Raw genomic sequence first — 26692 nt, 5'->3', positions numbered from 1 at the left:
TCAATGATAACCTGCGTCATTTTAGAAATTTACTCAAGTAGGAAAATGTCCTATCAACAATGGACCAAAAAAATCAAGATTAAGTAGTAAAGGTCTTGCCCACAATGACAAGAAAAGCAATTAAACAACAGCAAGTCCCAGAAAAGCAAGTCCAAGTAAAACTGCATCATCTCAGCAATAATGAACCATGCTGAGATGGAGATGTGTAACATATAGATATTACTATAGGACATAACTGCCAGGGAAATCACGTTATAGCTTAAATGATGATGTTTTTCCCCCCCTCACTACACTCTAACATATCCTTTCTTCTTTTGTCTATTTCCTTCTCATCCCATCGGGTTATTCTTCTTCCTATGTATCCCTTATCTCTCTTAGGAAAAACGTACTCTTTTGTCCTTTAAAACCAAAACATCCTTCTAACCCTTCCTTTTTTCTGCATTTCTTTTCCTATGCAAATCATTCTGCTCTTTATTCATTTGCTCCTCCACTTTTGTTTTTTCCTCTTTTCACCATACCAATTGTTAGGACCCAGATGCAATGCAAGTTTAACAGCATTGTACTAAAAATACCACTAGATGGCACTATGGAACAAACTTAAACCAAATTCACTAATATTGTTATGTTCATCCCCATAACTCCACTGATATGGGTAACACAATGCATCCGAAGAAGTGGGTTGTAGCCTACGAAAGCTTATGCTCTAATAAATTTGTTAGTCTCTAAGGTGCCACAAGTACTCCTGTTCTTTTTGAAGATACAGACTAACACGGCTGCTACTCTGAAACAATGCTATCTATTAGCAACAATCACAATTCTCCAGTTCTTACAAAGGCCAATATCCTATTGAAGTCAATGGTAGCTTTACCTGTGAAGGGACTGTGTAATTAGATCTAAGCAATTGCAAACTGATGAACTCTATTGACTCCCCCAGGAGGGGATCAGGAAGGCAACTAAGCAGTCCCCCAGGGGGTTTAACTACAACTCAGGTTATGGCTACACTAGAGACCTTACAGGTAGCGCTGCTAGTGCAGACACTCTAAACCAACAGGGCGAAAGTTCTCCTGTCGACTTAATTACTCCAGTCCCATGAGCGGCAGTAGCTATGTCAGTGGGAGAAGCCCTCCCATTGACATGGCGCTGTCCACACCAGCCCTAACTTGCATCACTGGGAGGGAGGGCAGACACTTATTCACACCCCTGAGCAACGTAAGTTATACTATAGACAGTGGTAGCATGTACATAGTCTCAGTACCCTGACAAATTGCATGCCCATCACTATCCAGCAACTTGAAACAAGCCCTAAGATCATAATGTTAGAAAGAGTGAACTGGGAAAATAGTTTTATTTCATGCTATAAATTTCACTCTTTAGGGTTCAATAAATTAAATTGGTACCACTGGATAGATCTTCATAGGAATTCCCACGCCAGATTAGACTAGTAGCCCATGTATTGAGTACCCTGCTTCTGACAATGCCCAGTACCAGACACTTTAGAGCAGTGGTTCTCAACTAGGGGCACACGTATTTCTGGGGGTACACAGAGGTCTTCCAGGGGGTACATCAACTAATCTAGATATTTGCCTACTTTGACTATAGGCTACATAAAAAGCACTACTGAAGTCAGTACAAACTAAAAATTTCATACAGACAAAGACTTGTTTATACTGCTCAATATACTATACACTGAAACGTAAGTACAAAATTAAAATTTAAATTGATTTATTTTATAGTTATATGGTAAAAATGAGAAAATAAGCAATTTTTCAGTAATAGTGTGCTATGACACTTTGGTATTTTTATGTCTGATTTTGTAAGCAAGTAGTTTTTAAGTGAGGTGAAACTTGGGGGTAGAAAAGACAAATCAGATTCCTGAAAGGGGTACAGTAGTCTGGAAAGTTTGAGAGCCACTGCTTTCGAGGACAGTGTCAAAACACCCTGTAATGGACAATTATGGAATATTCTGCCCACGTATTACTGTATATACTCGTTCATAAGCTGAATATTTTTGGTAAAAATGTGACGCATCAGAGAGTGGGGGTCGGCTTATAAATGGGTCTACACCAAAATCTGATGATTTTAAACTCTATGGAATCATTGAATTGAATATCTAATACATTGACGTTTTGTTTACCTGGAGCATCTGCAGGCATGGAGCCTCTCAGTTTCCTGTGACTGCGGTTCGCCATTCCGCGACCGCAGGGAGCTGAGGGGCTCCATGCCTGCAGATGCTCCAGGTAAACAAAACGTCCCACCAGAAACAAGAAAAAATGTCCAACGAGGTGTGCGTCATTTCCTGAGCTAGAGAAAGATCTCAATAATTGTGTTGTTGAATGTCAACAAAACGGGTACATTGTAACTAGAACTTGAATTCGTGTGCGTGCTCTGCAAACGTCGAAAGATGACAAATACAAGTCAGTAAAGCCATCAATGTTTGTCGCATCAGTGGGTTGGTGTACTCGCTTCATGAACCCTCATGGTCTCGATCTTCGTCGGCAAACAAAGATAGCGCAAAAGCTGCCTAGAGATCGGGAAGAAAAAAACCAAATCTTTCCAAAGGTTTATTATAAAATATCAAAAGGAATATGCATTTGAACTGTCACAAATAGGAAATATGGACGAAACATCAATGACATTCGATCTCCCGAGCAAACAGAACAGTAACTGGTGTTGGTGAAAAAACAGTTTTAATTAAGACCACTGGCCATGAAAAAATCCATTTTATGGTGGTTTTATCATGTTTGGCAAACGGATCAAAGCTCCCTCCCGTTGTTATTTTTAAAATAAAAACCTTGCCTAAAAACATGAAATTTCCTGCTGGTGTCATCGTACGTGCACACGAAAAGGGATGGATGGATGAAAGTGGGACTACTGAATGGCTGGAAAAAGTGTGGAATAAGAGACCAGGAGCACTTTTCAAGAAACCTACTATGCTCGTTTGGGACATGTTCAGGGCACACAAGATGGATGAGGTGAACAATGTGTCCAAAAATATGAAAACTACTTTGGCTGTAATACCTGGAGACTTAACTTCAGTTCTACAACCGCTTCATGTCTGCCTGAACAAACCCTTTAAAGATAAGCTACGCAAAATGTGGTCCGGATGGATGTGCTCAGGCCTGGCAAAGTTAACAAAAAGGCGCGAATCTTATGAAGCCCAAAATCAATCTGGTTGCCCAGTGGATCAAGGACGCGTGGATGTCCATTCCCTCGGAAATGGTAGAGAAGTCATTTAGAAAATGCTTTATCAGCAATGCACTCGACGGGTCAGAAGATGATGCCACAACAGAGGCTGATGATGAGAAGGAATCCGACTCTGAAGATGACACTGCCGACATCTACGATGACAATGCAGGTGCAGCTGTGACTGAGGCCGAGTTTAATTAACTGTTTGGTGAATCAGAGACTGATTCAGACTTTGAAGGATTTTAAGACTTTTTAAAGTCTCATATTGTTCTAAGTTACTTGTTTTAAATATCCATTTGCTGATTTTAAATATTGACTGTAATTTTGAAGGTGAATACATATTTGTCCAGTTATCATAACAACAACAGGTTTTTCATTAAAATAATTCCAACAAAACTTTTGAGTGTTTCATGTGATGCCAGCTTTTAAAATATAGCAGGGATTAGCAAACGTTGGCTCTCGGCCCATCAGGGTAAGCCGCTGGCGGATCGGGACGCTTTGTTTACTTGGAGCGTCTCCAGGCACGGAGCCCCTCGGCTCCCAGTGTCCGCGGTTTGCCGTTCCCAGCCAATGGGAGCTGCGGGAAGTGGCTGGGAACGGCAAACCGCAGACACTGGGAGCCAAGGGGCTCCGTGCCTGGAGACGCTCCAAGTAAACAAAGCGTCCCGATCCGCCAACGGCTTACCCTGATGGGCCGGGAGCCAAAGTTTGCCAACCCCTGAAATATAGGGTCGGCTTATGAAAGGGTCATACAGGTTTTGCTATTTTTACCTAACCATCTCGGGGGGTCGGCTTATAAATGAACGGGCATATATGGTAAATTTCTTCCTATTATTAGGCAGTTATTGGTTGGCTTATGCCCTGAAGCACGAAGGTTTAGGTAGGAAAAACATTATATAGGATCTAATGTAACTGTAGAAAATTCTCATTTTACACATAAAGGTGTCTAACCCATTTTTTAAAACTGGTGAATTCTTGGATTAGGTGATAGCTTTTGACAGTAAATTCCACAGGTTATGCACTGTGTAAAAAAGATATTTCCTTTTATCAGTGTTATGTGTGTTACCTTTCAGATTCACAGGACAACCACTTGTTCTTGTGGTATGTTTTCTGGCTACCAAAGCACACTGAAAATATCTCTTCAGTGTGCTGTACACAGTGATGATCAAGTGTTTTTTCCTGAGCAGCTACAGTTAATTTAGAACCCAGCAAGCATCCGTGAGTTGTTCTAGTTAAGTCCTTCCAAAGCGCATTACCTTTTATTTGGCAGTGCTGAATTTTATCAGGTGGACCCACCAATTCTTTTGCAGGCTTCCTGCTTCTGATATACTTTGGGAATCTTTGTTTTTACAGCTTTAGCTACTGGCTCTTCAAAATCCATTCCAGTCCTTTAATTTCCCTCATATACCACATGCTGTAATTTATGTTCCTACTTGTGGGCTTCACCTGGATCACATTTCCAAGTTTAAAAGGATTTGTTTGGCTTGAATAGCCTCTCAAACCTTGTCATTTAGCCACACTGCTTTACTACTTGCCTGCCTGGTTCCCATTCTGTTCAGCAATATGCATACCTTCTGAGGCTCTTCTTGGTTTGGTTTTGTTTTTTAAGTAGCATCCATGTCATCTCAAAGATTTTACTTCTTTTACGTTCAACTTCAGGGCCTTTTTGACTAGTCTGCATTTTATTGAAGTCTCCCTTTCTAAAGTTTAGTGTCATTTTATCCCTTTTAATGGATGAAAAACTGGCTTTAGTTTGATACAGTTATCAATCTTTGAATATCACAAATTGAACATGCATGGTAGACTTTTTGTAACCTCTTGAAATACACAGCTGCGTAAGGTTTCGCTGCATTTTCACACATGGATCACTTAGCTGCATACTTAGTATTTGTAAGTGCACAGGACTCTATAGAGCAGCAGAGTGAGGTTTCCCTCTCTGCACCACGCAAAGCAAGCAGTAACTCTTACTCAGTCCTTTCTACCCTGAAGGATCTATGGACATTGTGCCTACTCCCAAGTACACTGTACAAAGTTCACAAGTACTTGTGAAAAGCAACAGAGGGTCCTGTGGCACCTTTGAGACTAACAGAAGTATTGGGAGCATAAGCTTTCGTGGGTAAGAACCTCACTTCTTCTTGCATCTGAAAAAGTGAGGTTCTTACCCACGAAAGCTTATGCTCCCAATACTTGTTAGTCTCAAAGGTGCCACAGGACCCTCTGTTGCTTTTTACAGATTCAGACTAACACGGCTACCCCTCTGATACTAAGTACTTGTGAAAATTTGTTAACACATAATTAAATTAGTTTTGTAGCTTACTGCCTCATCCCCTAAAAATTACACTCTGGGAAGGCAACACTTATTGGTGAAAAGAAAATATACAGGACATGGTAATGATAAAATAACTAAAATATCAGAAAGAACATTATATAAAATTAATACAAAAGATGATAGACTGGCACACTATAAAAATTAAACTGATGTTTGTTGATTTAAAAAACTGAACATATCACATTATAATACATGTGCATCTAAGGTTGTAGACCTAGATTTTTTGTATGATACACTGTACTACGGTATCTGAAAAACAGAATGCAATTGTATAATTAGAGACTACTGTGACCCATAGAAAGCCAAGTTAAGATTGTGCACACACAACCTTAACTTGGATATTTCTTGACTTGAGTGCTTAATCACACAATCTTAACATTCTAATATTAAGTCCTCTTCCATGAAATGTATGTTCAATAGTAATTATGTCAAAACAACATAACCTCAGGAATAATATTTCAAAAAGCCAAAAATATAATGTTTTCTTGACATTATTTAAATAATTGCTGGAGAAAATAAGTCACTTCTTCACTATTTCCATATTTGTACAGAGCTGAATATGTATCATGACAATCTGGCCCACCCAATTGAGATCTCCCTCAGGTATCTTTGCTGCAGGTATCACCTTTGGTAACTGTCACTTCTCTGTGATACTTCTCTTAACTTCATCACAGTAGCTGCCTAATATACTCTGTACACCTACAGGACCTTCTATACAAGGATCTCAAACCATTTCACATATAACAGTGATTTAATCTTCACAATACCCCGTGACATACTTAAATATTAGTCATAATATGGGGAAACGCACACAAGACCTAAGGCCTAAGTTTTCAGAAAACATCCATTAATTTTGGGGTGTCTAATTTGAGACACGGTTCTGATTTTCAGAATTGCTGAGCACCTACAATTCCTGTTGACTTCAATGGAAGTTGCAGATGATCAGCAACTCTAATTTACTTTCTCCACACTAGTCATGATTTTATAGACCTCAATCATATCCCCCCTTAGTCATCTCTTTTCCAAGCTAAAAAGTTTCAGTCTTATTAATCTCTCCTCATACGGAAGCCATTCCATACCCCTAATCATTTTTGTTGCCCTTTTCCAATTCCAATACATCTTTTTTGAGATAGGGCAACCACATCTGCACACAGTATTCAAGACATGGACATACCGTGGATTTATATAGAGGCAATATGATATTTCTAAAGGCTCTTTTCTAAAGCATATTTTTCCTTTTGCTTAGCACAACCATGAACTCTTACTCCCATGTTCTTTCCACCCTGATCTTCTATTCCTTGTTCATCATTTTATCTCTCTCTCTCTCTCTTATCTATATCTATATCTCCTCTATGCACTGAATTCCCTCCCACTCCCCAGATACCAGGGCAATAACCCTTTCCTCAAATCCCTCAGAGAGACCTACTTTTGTTAGGAATCAGCCCCCAAAACAAATGAACAGAATTTAAAGTTTGAGGAAAGTTTCCTAAGCAACTCATTCTTCAGGGCCTCACACTACCTACTTTCTATGTCCCTCCTAGATGAAGGCCTGGTCTACTGGGGGGGAAATCGATCCAAGATACGCAACTTCAGCTACGTGAATAACATAGCTGAAGTCAACGTACTTAGATCTACTCACCGTGGTGTCTTCACCACAGTGAGACAACTGCTGCTGCTCCCCCGTCAACTCGGCCTGCACCTCTCATGCTGGTGGAGTACAGGAGTCAACGGGAGAACGCTCAGGGGTCAATTTATCATGTCTAGACTAGATGCGATAAATCGACCCCCCGCTGGATCGATCACTGCCCGCTGATCCGGCGGGTAGTATAGACATACTCTAAGCTTTCCAAAGCACAGGTTGTCAATTGTCTTGTACAGTCACAAGCATGCTGTCAGCATTTGGCAGACAAGAATAATCCAATCATGATACAACTCAGTCAGCATAGTCTAGAAACTGGAATCAGTGAACAGCCACTGTCTTTGAGCTGTTGGTGTCTACAGACTGTTCTTGCTTGATTAGCTCCCACCACTCCTGGCACAGTTAGCAGCTCTCAAAGAACTCTTCCTAAAAAGAGGAGAGAGGTCCCTCAGGAGTCCTAAAGTGACCAGCCCATTTCTGGTCTGCTATGTACCATTATCATGATTTCTGTAACTGTGTTACAGTTGTACTTAAGACCAGAGTTCTAAGCAGGCCACTGCCTGCCTTTGTCCACTTACCCAGAACTCCCTACAAAACCGCAAGTGACCTTTAGCTAAGGGAGAAGTTATTTAACATAATTTTACTCTGTTCTTACTCCAAAAAAATCAGGGCCTACATGTCACAATTTGAGCACACAAAGCTAGTAAACACATCGGATAATTTAAGCTTAAGTTACTTGTCAACAGTCACACAGGAGACAAGAAGCTAACTTGGGATCAGAACTCAGATCTTCCAACTCCAAGACCTGTGCTTTAACAGCTAGATAGCAACACTTCATTTCATGAAACCAATAATCAAACAGCAGTATTACAAGGACAGGAACTAACTAAAAAGGTCCACTTCCTGCTTGCATTGATTTCAATGGGACTAGGACCGAGCCCAAGGATAGATAATTCACCCTTAAAGTCAATTATTAAAAAATATATCTAAACCTACTGCTTGTTTATTCTGGAACGGTTTCCTTGATACACTGAGAGGATCTTGTGTTATATGACAGTTCAGACAGCCAAGATAGCACTGTCTCCCATTATCACAACTAATAAGCTTGGTATAGCTATCTGGAAGGTAAAGTGAATAAATAATAAAACTAATCTTCCTCTGAATAATTGTAAAAGCAAGAATTGGTCTAAAAACATTTGTTTACCCCTGTCCTATGCGGTTATTTCAACCAACATAAAAATACACTCCCTATAGATTGTACATCCTCAAACCAAGAAATCTTACCTATAAATTTTTCAATTGTCACCTCTCGTGTTCCCAGATCCCCATACACTCCTTTCAGGCTGTTAATTAACCCTCTGATTTCTTGACTCTCTGCAAAACTCTCCAGTATATTTCCCCTGGCAATGACATCTGGCTCCTGGCATCCGCCTTCCTCTTGTTCAGAGCCATCCCCGTTCATCTCACTCAAAGCCATTTCCAAAGCCAGCAGCCAATTCTTCCCTGGTAACATAAGAGCAAACAAGCATTTACAATGTAATTAAACCCCACGAGGCAGGGTGAGATAAAAGAGGGGCTGCCACCACCCCAGACCCAACATCCCACACGAGGGAGTGGGCAGGACTGAAAGAGGGGCCACCATCCCCTGAGACTCAACATCCCATGCCAAGGGGTGGGTGGCATTGAAAGAGAGGCCACCACTCTGGGGTGCTGGAACAATCTGGTGCAGAGAGCCACTGAACCAAATTGTAAACACCGGATATAACGGAATGTACTTCAAGCCAAGGGGTGTGGCAGCACCCCTAGTTCCTGCACCTATGCCACCCCCACTCTCCCAAGACCCAGCATCCCACAGCTGGGGAAGGGGGTTTGAAAGAGACGCCATCCTCTCCAGGGGCCATTCTTCTCCTAGCTGACTCCCGCTCCATCTTAGACCAGGAGCCACTCCCACGCTGCAGGTCACTCTCTCGTGGGCCCCTCCCGCCCGTCAGCCCCGACACGCGGGATGCAGATGCCGCACCGCCAGGCCCCATCCCGCCGCGGCCCGAACTCCCACAGCTCCCCCCCAAGGCTGGGAATCACTGCCGGAGAGGAAGCTCCATCTCCAGCTACCCCATTCCCCGGGGACCCCTCACGCCGTCCATACGCGGAGCTGCTGCACCCGGAGCCACGGGCGGGGCTCTTCGTCCCCACTGGCTGGGGCAATGCAGAACCAGGAGCTGCCGCGTTACCCTGGCAACCGCTGCTCCGCTACCGGGGCCTCTCAGCGGACAGAACCTGCCTGTCCCGTGCTCAGCCCTGCCCGACTTGCCTCTCGGCTACGGGGCGCCGCGCGGCACAGAAGAACGCAGGCACGACTCAGTTTCTGAACGCGGCCACTCCTCTCCTTGTTGCTGCGGCGAGAGGGCGGGGAGTAGGCGGGCCTTGCAGAGACCCAGTTCCATGAGCTCCACTCACAAGCATGGAGGGTGAGGAGGTGGGGTTGTGGGAACAGTCTGTCTCTGTTAGCCTCAGAGCCAGTGGCTTGCCAAACAAAAGCACTGTGGGGAGGTGTTAAATGTGTCCTCATGCTGTGAACTTTCCTTTGTATCAGAGTTGCAGGGTCTGAAATTTTGATGACTTTTGGGGAGCTAGCAGCCACTCCACTGCCCCCCATTAGCTATGTAGTCCTCCCACTGGGTCTGTGTGCCAGGCAGGTGTCCCCCCTCAGCACATGCAAGGTCAGGCCCCTTCATCCAGCATTCGCTAGTTCTAGATGCCCAGTTTGAGATGCCTCAGACCCTGTTCTCAGAAACATCATGCATCCCCACCTCCATTTGAAGTCAGTGGGAGCTGCCAGCGCTGAGCACCTCAGAAAATCAGGACCTACATATTTCAACGCTGGGTGTTATACAACTGAGGCACCAACATTCACTGACCCTTTTGAAAATTTTGGCCTATATTACTTGCCAAAGGGCCCAGAGGAGGTCATTGTCAAGGCAGGCATTAGAACTCAGGTGTTTCTGGCCCCTAGCCCTGGGGGACATCTGCCTCTAGTTTAACACTTACAGCAGGTGTTAGAAAGCAGACTCATCAGTGAGAACCCTTCTTGACAGCCTTTGGAAATGGGTGCACATGCTATATGAGGTGATTGAGCTAATCAGTTCTGACTAATATTGTTACACTCCAATAAAAAGACTGTAGTGTCTGCCAGCTTAGTAGTCAGCTGGAAGTCAACCTACTTGTAGAGCTTCCCTATCAAGTCTTGGATTTGCTCTGGGTGCATGTGATCTGTTTGCTATGCATTATTAGACTATCAAAATTCACACTAGGATGTCTGTGGTCCCAAGATAGCATCTTTGTCCAGCTCAGCAAATGCAGAACCCTGCTCATGCCAGTAAGAGCTGCACTGAGTTTGTCTCAGGAGTCACTCTGCATAGGTTGTAAGCAGAATGGCTAGCAGACAATCAGATCACTCCATTTATGATCCTATTTCATGAGCAGTTGCATGTTGTCTACAGAAACATGCAGTATATGCTTTAGCACAGAATAAGACAATGCCCAGTCCTGAGCCAAATCATATTCAGTCCTGGAAGTAAGATGAACTGTTTTCATACAGTCATTCCAGGGGGGATGGAGGGAAAGAAGTGTCACTGTGCAGATACTAAAAACAGCTGCTACCACATGACAGTGATCACCTATGTTAGGAACCTTGACACCTTCCACCTTGATGCCTGGTGCTATCAGGAAGTGTATCGCCATATGTCCTATGCTTTTCCAGGGATACCTGGGCAGGAGGATCCCAAAAGAAAATTTTTAAAAAAAAGGGGGGTGGAGTGGTAGGATATAGATATTCAGGCCTGTCTGTAAAGGCATATACTTTAAGAATTTAGGTATATGTTTATCATTTAGCTAGTTATAAAAGTATAAAAGAAAGAATCAAAATCACCATCTGCCTGTGTAAGGGCCTTCTCTCACTGTGACAGTCTGAGGCCCTGTTCTTAAGCCAAGGCCTTTGGCTAAGCAGTGGGAGCAGCCATAAGCTGGAAAGTGTACGGTCACGTCCGGACACATTTCAAACCAGTCATATTGAAATAAGGCAATCTGGGACTGTTAGAAAGGTGATCCAATCTATCACCTTCAGATAAAGGGAAGAGCCTAGAAGATGTAAAAGGAAATTTAGTTTGATAGTTTTCTGTTTGGTAAGAACACAGTTATCAATAGACATAGTTTGGAAACCCTTATATCCAGGGCCAGCTCCAGGATTTTTGCCACCCCGAGCAGCAAAAAGAAAAAAAGTGGGGAAAAAAAAAAAGCCACAATCGCGATCTGCTCTACCGCCGCCACTTCAGTCTTCGGCGGCGGGTCCTTCGTTCACAGAGGGAGTGAGGGACCCGCCGCCAAATTGCCGCAGAAGAGCCAGACATGCCACCCCTCTCCGTTGGCCGCCCCAAGCACCTGCTTGCTGGGCTGATGCCTGGAGCAGGCCCTGCTTATATCTTTATAGATGCAGTTGCGAAATCCTCACTTCTGTATTATTTTGTCATTATAGTTCCCACTTTTGCTATTGTTTATTTGCATGGTCTCTGTCTGGTTCTGTGATTGTTTCTGTCTGCTGTATAATTAATTTTGCTGGGTGTAAACTAATTAAGGTGGTGGGATATAATTGGTTAACTAATCATGTTACAATATGTTAGGATTGGTTAGGTAAATTTCAGTAAAATGATTGGTTAATGTATAGCTGAGACTATTACTATATAAATTAGGAGCAAACAGGAAGCAAGTTGGGATTCACAAATAAGGAAAAAGGAACTTGGATTTAAGCTTCCTGGAAGTTCACCCCAATAAACATCAAAATTGTTTGCACCTTCAGACTTTGGGTATTATTGGTCTCTGTTCTCACAAGAAGGACCAGGGAAGTGGGAGGATGAAGGAATAAGCTCTCTAACAAGTGTCACTGTGCAGATACTAAAAATGGCTGCTACCATGACAGTGATCACTTATGTTAGGAATGTTTCCCTTCCCAGTGGCTATTACCTATCCCCAGAAACTCTCCACCTCAGTTAATTCCAGACCAATAGCTCACCCTCCAGCCACACTTCAGCTCTATTCCAGGACCTTATTCCCATCCATTGCTGTGTTCCCTCCAAGAACCCAGCATCCAATCTTCCACTTTCTCCTTCTGCCATGCCTCCTGGTGTTGAGAGTCCCATTACCCAACAATTCCACCCCCTTCCCAAATAACAGTCCCATCATTAGTTTCAACTTCACTAACCCAGAAAAGCTGTAAGCACAAGATATAGAAACATCAGGATCTTGTTAATGCAGTGCAAATATCTAGATTTTATTTGATGTGCACATATCTTAATTTCACATTTTACAAAGCTGTACATATATTTTAGTTCACATTTTAGGTAATACATATTAGCTCTCGTGGACTTTGTTATCTCAGATCTGGATTCTCAATCTAATAACTACACAATCAATTTAGTTATAAACAAGATTATTCCACCTTTCCATTTCAATCACAGAAGCATAATCACTTTCATTACTTGTGATAATTTGGCATCATTTTAACTGAATTCAAAAGCAGTATGGTTTTTAATCTAACCTTCTGATTCTGCCATTATATCTGTGAACAATGAAAGAAAATCCACTTGATTACTGTCCAAAGTTTCTGAGACTTTAAAGTGAATTATATAAATTAAGCAAAATGAAAGGCATGCAAAAATAGATAAAACAAAGCTACATTGTTTCAATAGCTGCTGTGATTTACTTCATTGGAAGAATGATGTTTTTCAAGTTGTGATTCATAATAGCAGTGTTAACAATAAAAGAAAAGTGGCAAAGTAAATTTGACCATTTTAACTCTGTTTTACTCATTGGTAATTATAAATCTTTGGAAGCCTACAATTACAGGCATGATCCCGCCCAAACATATATTCTTATTCATGTATGTGTTTGTAGGATTTTAATTATAACTGCTTTCTTTATTTACCACTTCTTTTCTTCCATTAAAAGGTTAATTAGGTTTGTTATTGTATGGCTGCTCACAATTCTGGGCTGCTAATACTACATCTATTTGGACACAAATCAGACATCAAGAATTACAACATTCAAAAACCAGTAGGAGAGCACTTCAATCTCCCTGGACACTCAATAACAGACTTAAAAGTGGTCATTCTTCAACAACAACAAAAATCAAAAACAGACTTCAACAAGAAACTGCAGAAGTGGAAATTAATTTGCAAACTTGACACCATCAAATTAGGCCTGAATAAAGACTGGGAGAGGCTGAGTTACTACAAAAAATAAATTTCCCCTCTGCTGATACTCACACCTTCTTGTCAACTGTTGGGAATAGGCCACATCCACCATGATTGAATTGGCCTCATTAGCACTACAAAAAGTAATTTTCCCTCTGTTGATATTCACCCCTTCTTGTCAACTGTTAGGAATGGGCCACATCCACACTAATTGAATTGGCCTCATTAGCACTGACCCCCCCCACTTGATAAGGCAACTCCCATCTTTTCATGTGCTGTATATTGATACCTGCCTACTGAATTTTTCATTCATGCATCTGATGAAGTGGGTTATAGCCTACGAAAGCTTATGCCCAAATAAATGTGTTAGTCTCTAAGGTGCCACAAGGACTCCTCGTTGTTTTTGCTGATACAGACTAATACAGCTACCCCTCTGAAACCTACATCTATTCTGTTTTTAAAAATAAAGAGAGCAAGCAGAATCTGTTTTAAAAGAAAAGCTGTTCAACAACTTGAAAGAGTGCTAGGAACCTAGAGCTAACCCAGCACTCTGGTCACTATGGTGCTAGCTGTTCCCCCTGGAGTGGATTTAATTGGGAGAGGGTTGTTAATTAGGCAGGAGGATGCTGAGCTACTGAGAACAATCAACCCATCATCAGGGAATAGTAGAAGAAGAGGAAGGAAGTACAAGGAGAGGAGACAGGTAAGGACAGGATACAGAATTAAGAGATCTTTCCCCCTTCCTCCCTAGAAAGCAGTCTAAGGGGGAAGTTTATGTTTACATGTATGTTACTGCACAAGGATATACTGATGAACTGTTGGAGGGGACTTAATAAATAATACTCTGGTTCTTATAAATCTGACAAGCATCCAGCCTGTTTGCGGTACTGCAAAGGGTGGAGAAGGCAGCCCTGTCATAAATAATTACAGGGACTCTGCAAACAAGTATAAAACAATTAAATTTTGGACCTCACCATTTTGACAATGTGCCTTTACTTTAGTAAATCAGCAAATGATGGAATAGGGTAGTTTCCGCAACTATCTATTAAGATTAATTCTATATAACTTGTGTATATATTGAGTACTAATCAATATAGTATCTGGAATTGCTGATTTCTTCGTCTCAAACAGCTATGTCTGTTACATTGCAGGGAGTTTTTTAGTATGTTTTTTAAAAGGCTGTTTTAAATAAAATATATTTTTTATCTACATCTTATGTCATGACAATCCATTTTCTGTCTATATATTTCATTCTCCAGTAGGCGCAGAGACCTACTCTTAGGGGGTATCAGTTGAACTGAATATTTCCTTTAGAAAGGAGAGTCATAAATTTTAATTTAAAATAAATTTAAGAAATACTAACTCATAGACTGCACTATGCAAATGAATTATGACACAGTTCAACTGCCCTCAAAGCCAAAAATGTCTCCCACTGACTTCAACAGATGTTGGAGCTGATCCTTTAGAAGGTAGGTAGAGGGGAACAGAGGAGAATAGAGAAAGAGGAGAAAAGTCAAATGGAAAAGCAGAGGAGGAGGAGGAAGTGATAAATTAGTGATTATTTCCAATACCACAACCCCATAATAAAATCCTTATAGGGCAGGAAGGGCAAAGAGTGGGAAAAACTGGGTTATCCCATGGAGAATGAGATTAGGCTGTCCATCAGACTGCTTTTCAAACATGTAGAGTTTCACCAACTAAATAACAGACTGTACACAATCTCCTAACTCACCAGTGTGGATATGTGCTAGTAAACTAGAACATGATGCAGGAATTACACAACCACTGCAAGTATTTAGTGGGCTCAAATGTGTACAAAGGCCCCCTCGTCTTTTACATCTGCCATGTGGGTTTCTCATCAATGTTTCACTCTTTCTAGCTTGTGTTGCTATCAACAAGTAGGCCATGTGAATTAGTAAGAGGCTGTGATAGATTCTCTTTGAGGAACACCCTCTAAATGGTTATTTTAAGAGCTTTCTCATTACATTTAGAGTAGATCCCCTGTACTCTGTCCCAAAATGGTTCCAGTGGTTTATATAATTAAAGAGCTGGTACAACTTGTTTCGTTTCTCAAAACCTGGAGCTTTGGGGATTTTACTGTGGTAGGCAGAGAAGAAAGAGCTGCTAAAGCCACCAAACATCCCAGCAATCGCTAAGTCAAATTCAGAATGACCATAGAAGGAAGCAGGATCAAAGACAATTGGGCCAAAATCATCCTCAGCAACATTTCCTGCCCACAAATCCCCATGAAGAAGAGCGGGAACAATCTCCACATCGCAGAACATCTCAGGAATCTTCAGCTGGAAAAAGCATGACCAATCAAGCAAAAACTATTACTTGACCAAGGAAAAAAAATAAGTCAATACAATACAAATAACAGAATAAATAAAAGTCATTGTCTCTTTTCAGTCATTATGAAGCCCTATTAAAACTACAGTCAATGGATGCAGAAGCAGGTCAAAAGTGTTAATCAACAAGAATAATTCTGATTCACGTCACGCAGAGTTTAATCATTTACTAGTACCCACATTCGCTACTGTCATATTGCTTGCAGGCATAGACAATACAGGTTATCACAATAAATAAAGAACAACTTCCTTTCATTAGAACAGTTCTAAGAAGTAAACAACTTTTAGCACCAAAATCCTGAGTCTCCTGTGCTCACTGATGTACCATTATGGAACAAATAACTATAAATTTGTTGCTTTAGTGTCAGAACAGAACAGTGATTCTGAAAACCAAGCAAGCAGCCACATGATTACACTCACTTTCTCATTTTAAAAGGCTAGTACAGTGACATACACCCTTTTTTCTTAACTCTGGCATCTGGACCTTAAGTGAAATTAGACCTGTTTACTAAAGCCATATAAAGTTTGCCATAAAAAATGTGTAAAATTCCACTGAAGTATTTCTCTTGTATATTTTTTATAAGTACAATGGACCTTTTATCTCTGAGACACATTCGTGTATTTATTTACCTACCTTAAGCTGTGACCACAGTTCTCTTGCTTCTCTGTCTCCATAAGCTTTCTCAATCAAATCCATTTGAGCTTGGAGTCGGTGACGTATAAAGAAAGTAGGCCAATCACTTTGCCATTCATTCACCTGGAAAATAAGATATCAAGATTCAGCTGATCATGATCAGTTGAAGAGGAAACAGCACTGTAAAGATTTTCTGCTGATATATCTGTAAAATTAAACTGTATATTACTGATACTATGGCCTGTTGCCTTGCTACCTGGGTGCTTGTAAACCAAAGAGGATCAAGACCTAGTCAGTTCTTGGATGGGTGACCACCAAGAAAAATTTAGGATGCTGTTAAATGTTTTGTTGATCATTCATTTAAGGCTATTCTTCCTTCTGAGTCCATATTACAGAGGAGCTATCTTTGATATGAGAAATAAACTTAAGGTTCTGGGCACTTGCAGATATTAAACATCTCTTAACCCTTTATCCAAGTTATATTAGCTCTGGATAGCCAAAATTCCCCCTGACATTTCAGTGAGATAATGGTTCTCAAATTGTGGTTCAGGGACAACTAGTAGTCTACAAAGTCCTTCTCAATGGTCTGCACGGTTAAATATTTTGGTTGAAATTCACCCCGTGCAGAGAGCCAGAAGAAGGCCGAAGCACCATATAAAGCCTGCTCTGAGGGTTTTAAGTGGAATTTAAGTGTTGCATAGACTTTGCCACTGGCCCTTTGGATGGGGGGAATTTCACCTTTTGAGAACTATGTAGTGGGTTTTGGGAGAGGATGGAAGCACAGTAATTTGTGAAGGGATCCTTTTCTTAGCAAGTGGAGAATCAATGAGTAGTCTTCACTTCCTGTCCAAAACTGCTGTGTAGGCTTGCTTTGTGCTGCCAGGTTCCACCTCAGAAGTGGCTATATTTCAGTAATGGTTAAATTATTCCAGTTTTTTTATGTGTATATATATACACAGACAAATAAACTACTTTAAAGGAGTATTATTACAGTTGCAAAATTAAGCACTCATAAATATTAGGAAGCTCAAACAAAAGTTGGGAAATGCCAAATCTAAGAAAGCCCATGTAACTTTAATTCTTCTTCCTTATGCATATGCATTAGGATCATGTAAAAAATTATATACTATTTTTTCCACAGGACTCCCACTTTATTGATTGCACAGAATAGGCACTGCTCAGTGACTGAGACAGGGTTATGTAATTAATAAGTTTTTTGTCTATCAGAACTCTTACATTTTTGAAATAGGAACAAAACCTTGTCAGTCCAGGAAAGTAACAGTCCTGTGCAGGAAAACAAACCCCATCTTTTCCCACATCGGAGGTAAAATTTATATTTTGTTTATACTTTAAAAACTTTTAAGATGAAAATTAAACAGTGAGAACAAAACTGGTGGTTAAAACAAGCCACTGAATATAGAATTTGTGTTTGATTTTAATGTGTAATAATAACTTTCACAGAGCTGAGACTTACCTGCTGTATAAAGCCACAGCATGTGACTGTATGGAATCCAAATGTATCCACATATTGAGATTCAGAATGTTCTGCACCTTTACCTAGCAAACAAAAAGACTGATCATGTCCAAAGGGCAAACCAGCTTTTTTCCCCCTCCAATCCTGAACTTTGCAAAAGCAATAGGTTTATGAATCCAGTTCTGATAATGACTAGGCAGAAAAAAATTGGGAAAAAACATAATTAAACAATAGGTTAACTAAATAGTTTAAAACACTAATAGTACTAATTCTGTGCATGTGTATATATAGCTTTTTTCTTTGGGGGATCACAGACCTATTAAAGATGGAAGTAATAAACCTACAATATTTTTCAACTAGGGAAACTGAGGTACAGTTAGGTTAATTGATTTGATGAAGGGCACAGAGCAAGTCAGTGTTAGAATCAGGAACAAAACCCAGGTCTCTTGATTTGTACTCACCATTTTCTAACCACTTTACCCTGCTGCCTCCTAACCAAAACTTCTGACTCTGTGTCTCATACTGTACATTATTTCAGACAGATCAGCAATCTACCACCTCACTCACAAATATTGTAATTACTTGGTAATAGGCATACCACTATAGGGCACATTCTGTCCTCCCCAGAAATCAATTGAAACCATGCAAACCCAACTAGGTGCAAAATCTGGGCATTAGATTTGAATACTACTAAACCTGACATAGCAAATGATCTTGCTTTGCTTCATGTGTAGTTCAGTGGGAGTTGGATCAAGCTGTAGAAAAAGTCATTGAAAAGACTCCCATTGACTTAAGTGGAAACTGGATCAGAACCCTACTGAATTAACTTTGCCTTCAAGAAGAACAGTTATACTCAGCAGAACTAATTTGTCTCTTTAGTAAGCTAAGGATACATTCCTTTATTATTTTAATAAAAAGTGCTATGTATTTTACTGCAAGTGTGAGTTGTAAAATATCTCTAGTGTAAGTAAATGTGAATTTCTGTATATTTTGTATTAAATGGTATTACATGTTATAATAACAAGTTAGCTGTACCTGACCTATAGACATGTTTAATAGTTGTTCTTTTTTTACTTTGTTGGTTCAAAAACCTTCAGAGGATTATATCTTGATAGTACATGATGATGAAAGGCTTACAGAGATACTGAAAGGTAAATCTGACCCAATTTTTTTATTTGTTTAAAAAAAAATCACAAACTAAAACCAATAGAAATCTTTTTATTATTGTCAGTTTTTTTAATTTAGCAACGTAGCGGAAAAGTAAAGAGTTACAAATTATTTCAGTTTAGTGTTCTATAGATCAAAAGATACTTTGTATATATATTTGGTATTTTAGCAGACAGTGGCCCTTTAGACTGGTTTTCTCCATTAATAAGGATTATAATGCTACATGTATTAAATATTGTGTGATATCCAGAAGAGATGATCAGTGTTGCACTAGTACTTTAAATCTATACTCTACCAACAGTGTTTCCTTCCTTTTTTAATTTCTCTCCAAGTTTCTGGTTGTGAAGGTGAAGATCTGCTATCTGCTCACCAAGCTTTGCAGAGTGTCTGTAAGATCAGAGAAACAAAACCATACATTCTTTATCTGTTCATTTAAAATATGCCTTTAAACACCATTTATTACATAAGAAAGAATTAAAGACAAGAGAAAGCAAGGAGCAACTCTACAGCAAGAGGCAATTTAAAAATCAGGAAAAAGAGAAAGCAATGGACTAGGTTAACTCAACAGTAGGCACCTCTCAAAGACAAGTTAATCGTCTGAGAAATGTACATCACATGGCTGCTATCTGTCAATAAAGCTGCTCTGACAAATGTGAACAGTCAGGTATAGACTACATATTGCTGAAAGAGATAAAGGGCCAAATTCAGCAGAGAATTTGGCCTAGAAGCTTGATTGTTGATTTGAATTTCACTTTTACAATTATCAGACTCACGAGTGATATCATTTGCAGAAGATAGTCAATAGCCTCTTTCAGAGATTCTCACCAACACAAGAGCATTATAAGCAGATTCTCTCAAAATCATAGTAACAAACAAAGTATGAAGTTCAGACATACTTGTTGAGATTTTTCATCTTCAGGTACTCCATGACAAACATTGCACCCTCTCCTGGAAGATCAATCACTTTAATGGTCTGGGGCACCCTCAGGGTGTTGGTTTTCTGGATAGCCTCTAAACTTGCTATTTCACCTTCAAACATTGTTCTAGCCTGTTCAGAAACAAGAATTTCACTGGGGCAAATATCCTTGGCCTAAATTATGTGATTTCTGCAATAGGTGTATTGGAAAATATTTGTTGTTTATAAATCTGTGAATCTATTCATCCTTCATAATAAAATGTAGCAGCAAATTAGCAAGGCTTCAGTCCCAGCCAGGATAGATTTGTTTGATTGTATTGTTATTGCTTTTCTTGCAAGTTCAGCACAGTACAACACATTACACAACTTACCACTGTAAATGCTCAAAGCATCTATGTGTAGTTAATCTCTGGCCAGGCCTCCTACCTAGGTACAGCAGGGTTATCAGTGGGGTTAAAACCCAAAACTTTCAACAACAAAAGTACAAACCCCTGCCACTTGAAATAAAGGAGTAAATCCTTAGACTGTGACCAAGCAGCAAGCCCCTAGATGGAGAATGATCATATTAATTAAGTCTGTGTACTGCTGAACAGTTTGACCTTCAAAGTGACAGTATTACTCTTTCCACCCATTTTTAATTGTATATTTTTAAATGAAATAACCCAGACTTATCAGTTTCCCATATACTGAAATACAAATTAATGGCTGAATTTTTTGTTCTGCCTTTATTTAGTAACAGAAGAGCTAAGAGTATGTCCTGGAAAATTAAAGCCTTTTCCTTCAAATATCCCACTGAGCGAAAACTGCAGCCCCCACGTTTTCTTCTGTAAGGAAATGTTACCTTTCTGGTAGATGTTTGCTGCATACTTGATTGCTGGGTTCAGGAATAGAAATCTCTGAGCACTTTTATGTTACTTTTTATTCTCTTTTAGGAGGATAAGGAAAGGGTTTGTCTGTCTTAGGTTCTCACATACTCTTATTACCGTAGTAGCTAAACAGCTCACAATCTTTATCCACACAACACTCCTGGGAGGTAAGGGTGTGCTAATATCCCCATTTTACAGATAGGGAACTGAGAGATTAAGTGACTTGCCTATGGTTACACAAGAAGTCTGTAGCAAAATAGAGACTTGAACCCAAGTCTCATAAACCCTAAACTATTGCCCTAGGCATTGGACCATCCTTAATAACAGTATAGAAAGTCAGTCTCTTCCTTATTGTAAAATGCCTATGTGCCCAACCCTACACTCCTTACACAGATAAACCCCCATTAAGGTCAATGGACACTTTGCTTCAGTAAGGATTATAGACAGGATCAGGCCTTTAGCCCCCAATCCTACTACTTATTGTGATTGCCTTATTGAGGTCAGTGGGGCTCCACACAGATGGAGGAACCCATTTACATGCAACAAGCTGCAGGTACAGGTATTAGTAAGGAATACAGAGATTGCATGTGCAATATAATTTTGGGTTTCTTGTTTAAGTTCCTTGGGTTGTGGAAAGATTAATCTTTTCCTAAAAAGGAAGATGAAGAATAAAACAGGTTTCTAGATAGCCTGGAGACTTTTTTCCAATTATATATCAATTATCTTTTAAAGAATTTTTAAACTCTTACGGGGTTGTACTGTGTTAATCAAGGTTTTTACAGCAATCAGCTGATAGCTGATTTAATTCATGCACACCCAGAACCATCTGGTAAACCTAAACAATTGGGATCTGATGACTTAGCCTTCTCAGACTCCTGGCTAAAACATTCTAACTCAGCCAAATGTTACCAACCACTTAAAAAAATCTCCTAAATGTGATAGAAACAAAAATCCCAAGATGCACATTTAAACTGATTTCTTTCTCTTCTCCTGGCTGAGGCAGTCTTTCTATTTTTCTGAAGCAGACTCCACCAATGCGGCACCGATACCTCTTACCTGAAAGCAGGTTCCAGGGGAGTCTATGGCAACTCTGTGTTAAAAATCAGCCAGCAGACAGTGGTCAAGCAGTTGCCCCTAGCCTGGATCTCCCTCAGCTCCTCTGTGCATCTGGATTCCACACATTTCCTCCTAAACTCCCATTTCTCAACTGTAAATTGACCGATAGTCTTGTTCTGACTAGCAGACGACCCAATCCACAAACGTTACAGTTGAATAACAATATTCCCAAACTTATAGGGTGTTTGGAGCTGGAGATTTAGTTCAAGTATTTTTTTTTTTTTTAGTTTTGCCTTAACATGAAACAATTGTTTATTATTTTGGAATTGTACAAAACATAAGAAGGGATACGTATGCAGGGCTCTAGGCATCCTCCCCAAAAGTGATTAGGTGCTATGAGTAAGTGGGAATGCCTTAACCATATGTGTGTTGAAAAGGCCACTACAACTCTCCCACTCTTATCAAGGTGAGTGCTAACCTCCTCTCCTTTCATATGACACAATTTAAATAATTATACAACATAACAGTGGCCCACATGCTCCCTTGCTTCTGTGAACAGAGGGTAGGAAAAATTAGAAGATCCAGGATGGTGGCTCGCCAGCACCATGGCACACTCCCTTCTTCCTCCCCATGCCATGGGGAACAGACTCTATGGGTAAGATCAGAATGGGTGGAAGTGGAGTTTAGGAAGTAGTCCCTTCTTCTCCCACAACCATTCAAGGATTCCTGATACTGTCAGCATTAACATATTTCAGTTTCCACTACATCAAGTGAAACCACTTTCTTAAGGGGGATTGAGAAGCAAGGATGGATACGGAAGCCGATGGGAGCATATCTCCTGTAGGAGTTATGTTGCCATGGTGCCAGGAAGCACTGCAGATGCTCAACAAAACCCTTTCCCCAATAAAAGAATGTTCTCTGCTACTGGAAGCTCATGCTGTTCCCCAGCCCTGTGTGGGAATAGCCATTTCTGGGATGGTATTTGGCCCAATAACAAATTCTAAGCACAAGGGCAACTGCTCTGCTCTATGCTTTTTTATGCAGCAATGTAAGTTCTTTTGCACCTGGTATTGTGAAGGAATGTCAAGTTGCTTTACAACAGCATTACAAATTAACATTAACTTGGTCTGCTGTCTAAAATGTGCTTTAAAAAGATTTCAGTTCTTAAAATGAGAAAAATACATTAATCTTGAAAACGCACAATTTACAATCATCAACAAACATCTCCAGACAATTAAGCACATTGCAGTGAACATGCAGCAATAGTATCAGCATTAACCTGAGGCTTGTGATTGATTTTCACAAACACTCGCCCGCTGTCAGTTTCATAGCTCTGCCCTCTGCTAATATACCCTCCTCCTGAGCTCCCAAATGCCTTCAGAATGGAGGTCTTCAATTCGGTTTTCAGGAGCTTTTCCATTGGCTAATTCCAGCCTGTTGCAATTGATTCTTCCTAAATCCACTGCAAAACAGGATTAAAGGTCTGGGTCCTTCCTTTTTTGGTGTGTCTTTGCTACGAGGTAGAAATTGACACACACCAAAGAGAAAAATAACAGCTGATAGAAAAATCAAATCAGTCAATAATTCCCCAAAATGTTTATTTCTGGAGATTAGAGCTTTACTTGTTTTTTTAAAAATAGATATTTAGGAAATATTTAATTTGTTGGAATATCCTGGGGTCCTTCGATGGCTGTCCCGAGAGCTTCTGGTATTTGTAGTTCCTCTCGCTGAGTAATCAGTATGGACCTCTTCTTTGCCTCCCCCCTGCTCACATGAGTACCAAAGAGATAAAGTTTAAATCATCAACCACCAGAGGGAGCTCAGCAATGAAAACTACACACAATAACATAAACTGGTTATGTTTTATGAAAGACTGTACAAGAGGCAGAGTTTGGTGGTGGTGGTGTTGTACATGTAAATGTTTAAGATCGGGAGACTCAAAGGCCACAATATAACCACAAATCAGCAAATTGGGATATGGAAAAAACAATGATCTTTCCCTGCTCGTACTTGCTTTGTATAGACTAGGAACCATTGTGTCACACATTAGACCGCATGTCTTCTTCAGGGCATGGCCCTGCTCCCATTAAAGTAAATGGAAAGATTCCCTTTGCCCTCAATTGGAGTCAAATGCCACCAAACCTTTTTATAGACAATGGAGGTTAATGGAACTGAGCATTTTTCAGGCAATGCTCAGGATCAGACTCTTTTTTGAAAATTTAACAAGGGGGTGATGGAGGCTGGCATCAAAGTGAGAGTTGAACTTTCAGTACTGAGTGAGAGATGTCATCCTCTGCTATGCCAGTGCAGAGAACGTCAAATGGTGCCAGTGAAAAGTGCCAGATTGTCAAGCCTGGAGACTTAAATCCTCTCTCTACCCACTGAATAGGTATAGCAAAGGATGCAGCTGGGCACATTTCACCCACACTGCAATGACTGTTCCTGAATCCTGCCCTGGACTTCACTTTCCGTTTCCACAATACAAATAGTCTTTGGCTTCTTTGGTGAGATTTCTAACAAGGTTTCCAGTTGCTACCAATTGTGGTGTCTTTTTGTGCTGTGGACCTGTATCCACTCAGAACTTGACTGAGATAATCCAATTATTTCACATAAGTTATGGAACATCCATGAGATGATATTTGCTATTGACCTGGGCTGGAATTGAATTAATGACCTAGAGGTGAAAGGCTTCACAACCTATTATTAAGTTGTGTTGTTTTTTTAAATCAACATGTTTAAATCGTCCTGCTTTAATACACTGGAAACAAACTAACTCAGAAATGACCCAGATGGGTTTTTAATAACAAAAGTGCCTGAAAATAACCACCTTGGAGTAAACCCAGCCCTGTCCCATCAGCAGTTCAGCACCACGGTCAGATCACAAAGGCTAACATTTAAACAACAATGAAATATGAGGGGGAAATTAAAGGGGAGCCGTGAGGAGCTGGGAGAAGGGATTATTTATTGGACCATTTCTGGACTCCAAAGCTCAGAGTCTATCCTCTGGATTATGCTGCCATAGATTGGAGTGGAGTTAGCTGCAGGTAGGTACAAACTGTTTTGTTTTCGTGCAAGTTCTGTAGCTCTACAAAAAGAACGAGGAGTACTTGTGGCATCTTAGAGACTAACAAATTTATTTGGGCATAAGCTTTCGCGGGCTAAAACCCACTTCATCGGATGCATGAAGCGGAAAATACAGTAGGAGATATATATACACAGAGAACATGAAAAAATGGATGTTGCCATACCAACTATAACGAAACTAATCAATTAAGATGGGCTATTATCAGCAGGAGAAAAAAAATGGATGGCCCATTTCCAACAGTTGACAAGAAGGTGTGAGTAACAGTAGGGGAAAATTAGCATGGGGAAATAGTTTTTACTTTCTGTAATGACCCATCCACTCCGAATCTTTATTAAAGCCTAATTTAATGGTGTCCAGTTTGCAAATTAATTCCAATTCTGCAGTTGCTCATTGGAGTCTGTTTTTGAATGTTTTTTGTTGGAGAATTGCGACTTTTAGGTCTATAATTGAGTGACCAGGGAGGTTGAAGTGTTCTCCGACTGGTTTTTGAATGTTATAATTCTTGACATCTGATTTGTGTCCATTTATTCTTTTGCTGTAGTTCTGTTTGTCGCCTATTGCTGTTGCCTATGATGTTCTAACTGGCCCTGAACAGAAAACTGAGCTGTAGCAAGGGTGGTGGGCCTTGGCTCTATTCAGTAGCTTGAAAGTCAGTTTATGATACAAACATGTGATGTCACATCATATCATTCAGCTTACCTGAGACACAGAAATCTAAAGGTTGCTCTGCAAGGTATGATGCTTCATGATTAATCACCAAGCAACCTGTTTGTATTGAGCAAGCGAAGGAAAAAGGCTTTCCAGCAATTCCTGAGAAGTGATCCAGAAGGGCCATGCATCCATCAGTCAGAGCAGCCAGGAGCTATGTATACCAGCTGTTCATTATTCCAGGACAAAGAACTGAGACAGACAATGGGGAGAAGGGAAAAAGTCTCAAGGTATATTACAACACATTCCTTTAACCCCTTCATTGTTGTTTGTAGTACAGTGGAACATGGCAATATTCTTCTACATATTGGGAGTTCAACAGGGATGTAGAAGGGACATTCCAGTGGCTGCACCAGGGTGCACCTTGTCCATGTACCTGGAAGTTAGAGACACTGAAATCGCAAAGCATCACCAGTTCACAAAGTCCAGGACTAAGTGCATGAGAGCTGGGGAAAGACAGTCTCACTCAAAGGATCTGGCTATGGAACAAACTCCCTGAAGAGATTATGTGACTCCAGAGTCAGACCAGTTTTAGGAAAACACTCCAGAACCTTCCTCTTCAAAAAGGCCTTTCTACTGTAAGAATGACATTCATAACAGTGATACATACCCCTTTTACTTCAAGCAAGCAAACCGCCCCTCCCTCTCTCAATCCCTCCCAACATGTATTTACATTTTTCACTTTGTTTGGCATTTATAAACAAAGGCCAGGTAAGAGGGGTTATTATTGGACAGTACACACATACAACGACAGACTAAAACACACTAACTTGTTTGAGATCTGGAGAGGCCCCAGTGCTGTAGGTTTTAATTTTCTATATAGGCATGTGGTGTGTACATCTGCTGAGTGTGATAATGAGGGCAGTATAAGAACTTGAATAGAACTTGTAACACTTTGTCTCTTGTATTTTGGCTCAGCTCAGATGTAATGCCTTCTACGTAAGTAGTTTAGTTCCCCCCACCCTCAAACAAACATTTTCAAGCTTACGTGTAAGTATTATGCCTCATAAGTGTATGGTAATCAGATGAGAGGAACGAG

At 40.4% G+C, this 26692-nt stretch overlaps 2 protein-coding genes and 1 non-coding gene across 6 annotated transcripts in view; all 3 read right to left on the bottom strand.

The window, feature by feature from the left end:
* Positions 1-16399, bottom strand: part of TBCD (tubulin folding cofactor D) — a 256152-nt gene extending 239753 nt beyond the window's left edge. Inside the window, exons 1-2 of one of the 4 annotated variants that reach the window (XM_054047295.1) lie at positions 16382-16399; positions 8439-8657 (exon numbers count right to left, since the gene is read on the bottom strand). In XM_054047295.1, the coding sequence (XP_053903270.1) occupies positions 8439-8631 (193 nt within the window). In that variant the 5' untranslated portion in view covers positions 8632-8657; positions 16382-16399. The other 3 variants (XM_054047293.1, XM_054047291.1, XM_054047292.1) reach the window with 3 other exon arrangements.
* Positions 12457-23401, bottom strand: LOC128847693 (fructosamine-3-kinase-like). Its single transcript, XM_054047305.1, has 6 exons — positions 23140-23401; positions 19919-20070; positions 19318-19409; positions 17856-17938; positions 16382-16504; positions 12457-15699 (listed from the first exon to the last, which is right to left on the bottom strand). The coding sequence occupies exons 1-6, from the start codon at positions 23278-23280 to the stop codon at positions 15361-15363; spliced, it is 930 nt and encodes a 309-aa protein (XP_053903280.1). The 5' UTR covers positions 23281-23401; the 3' UTR covers positions 12457-15360.
* LOC128848495 (U6atac minor spliceosomal RNA) lies at positions 22238-22360 on the bottom strand. Its single transcript, XR_008447055.1, has one exon. It is a non-coding gene; the product is annotated as a U6atac minor spliceosomal RNA (small nuclear RNA).
* Positions 23402-26692: the final 3291 nt, after the last annotated feature.

Source organism: Malaclemys terrapin, chromosome 13 (genome assembly GCF_027887155.1).
Source record: "Malaclemys terrapin pileata isolate rMalTer1 chromosome 13, rMalTer1.hap1, whole genome shotgun sequence".
In the NCBI taxonomy this organism is placed as follows: Eukaryota; Metazoa; Chordata; order Testudines; family Emydidae; genus Malaclemys; species Malaclemys terrapin.
The sequence above is the reverse complement of the archived record's forward strand: the minus strand, read 5'-3'. Positions and strand labels throughout refer to the sequence as shown.

Bases quoted from the DNA above. Each gene is read 5' to 3' on its own strand.
- LOC128847693 (XM_054047305.1), bottom strand. From the start codon at position 23,280: ATGGAAAAGCTCCTGAAAACCGAATTGAAGACCTCCATTCTGAAGGCA. The intron at 16,505-17,855 runs GTAAGTCTCAGC...CTTATTTTCCAG, and splicing joins GCTGTGGCTTTATACAGCAG to GTGAATGAATGGCAAAGTGA. The intron at 15,700-16,381 runs GTAGGTAAATAA...TGCTTTTTCCAG, and splicing joins AACTGTGGTCACAGCTTAAG to CTGAAGATTCCTGAGATGTT.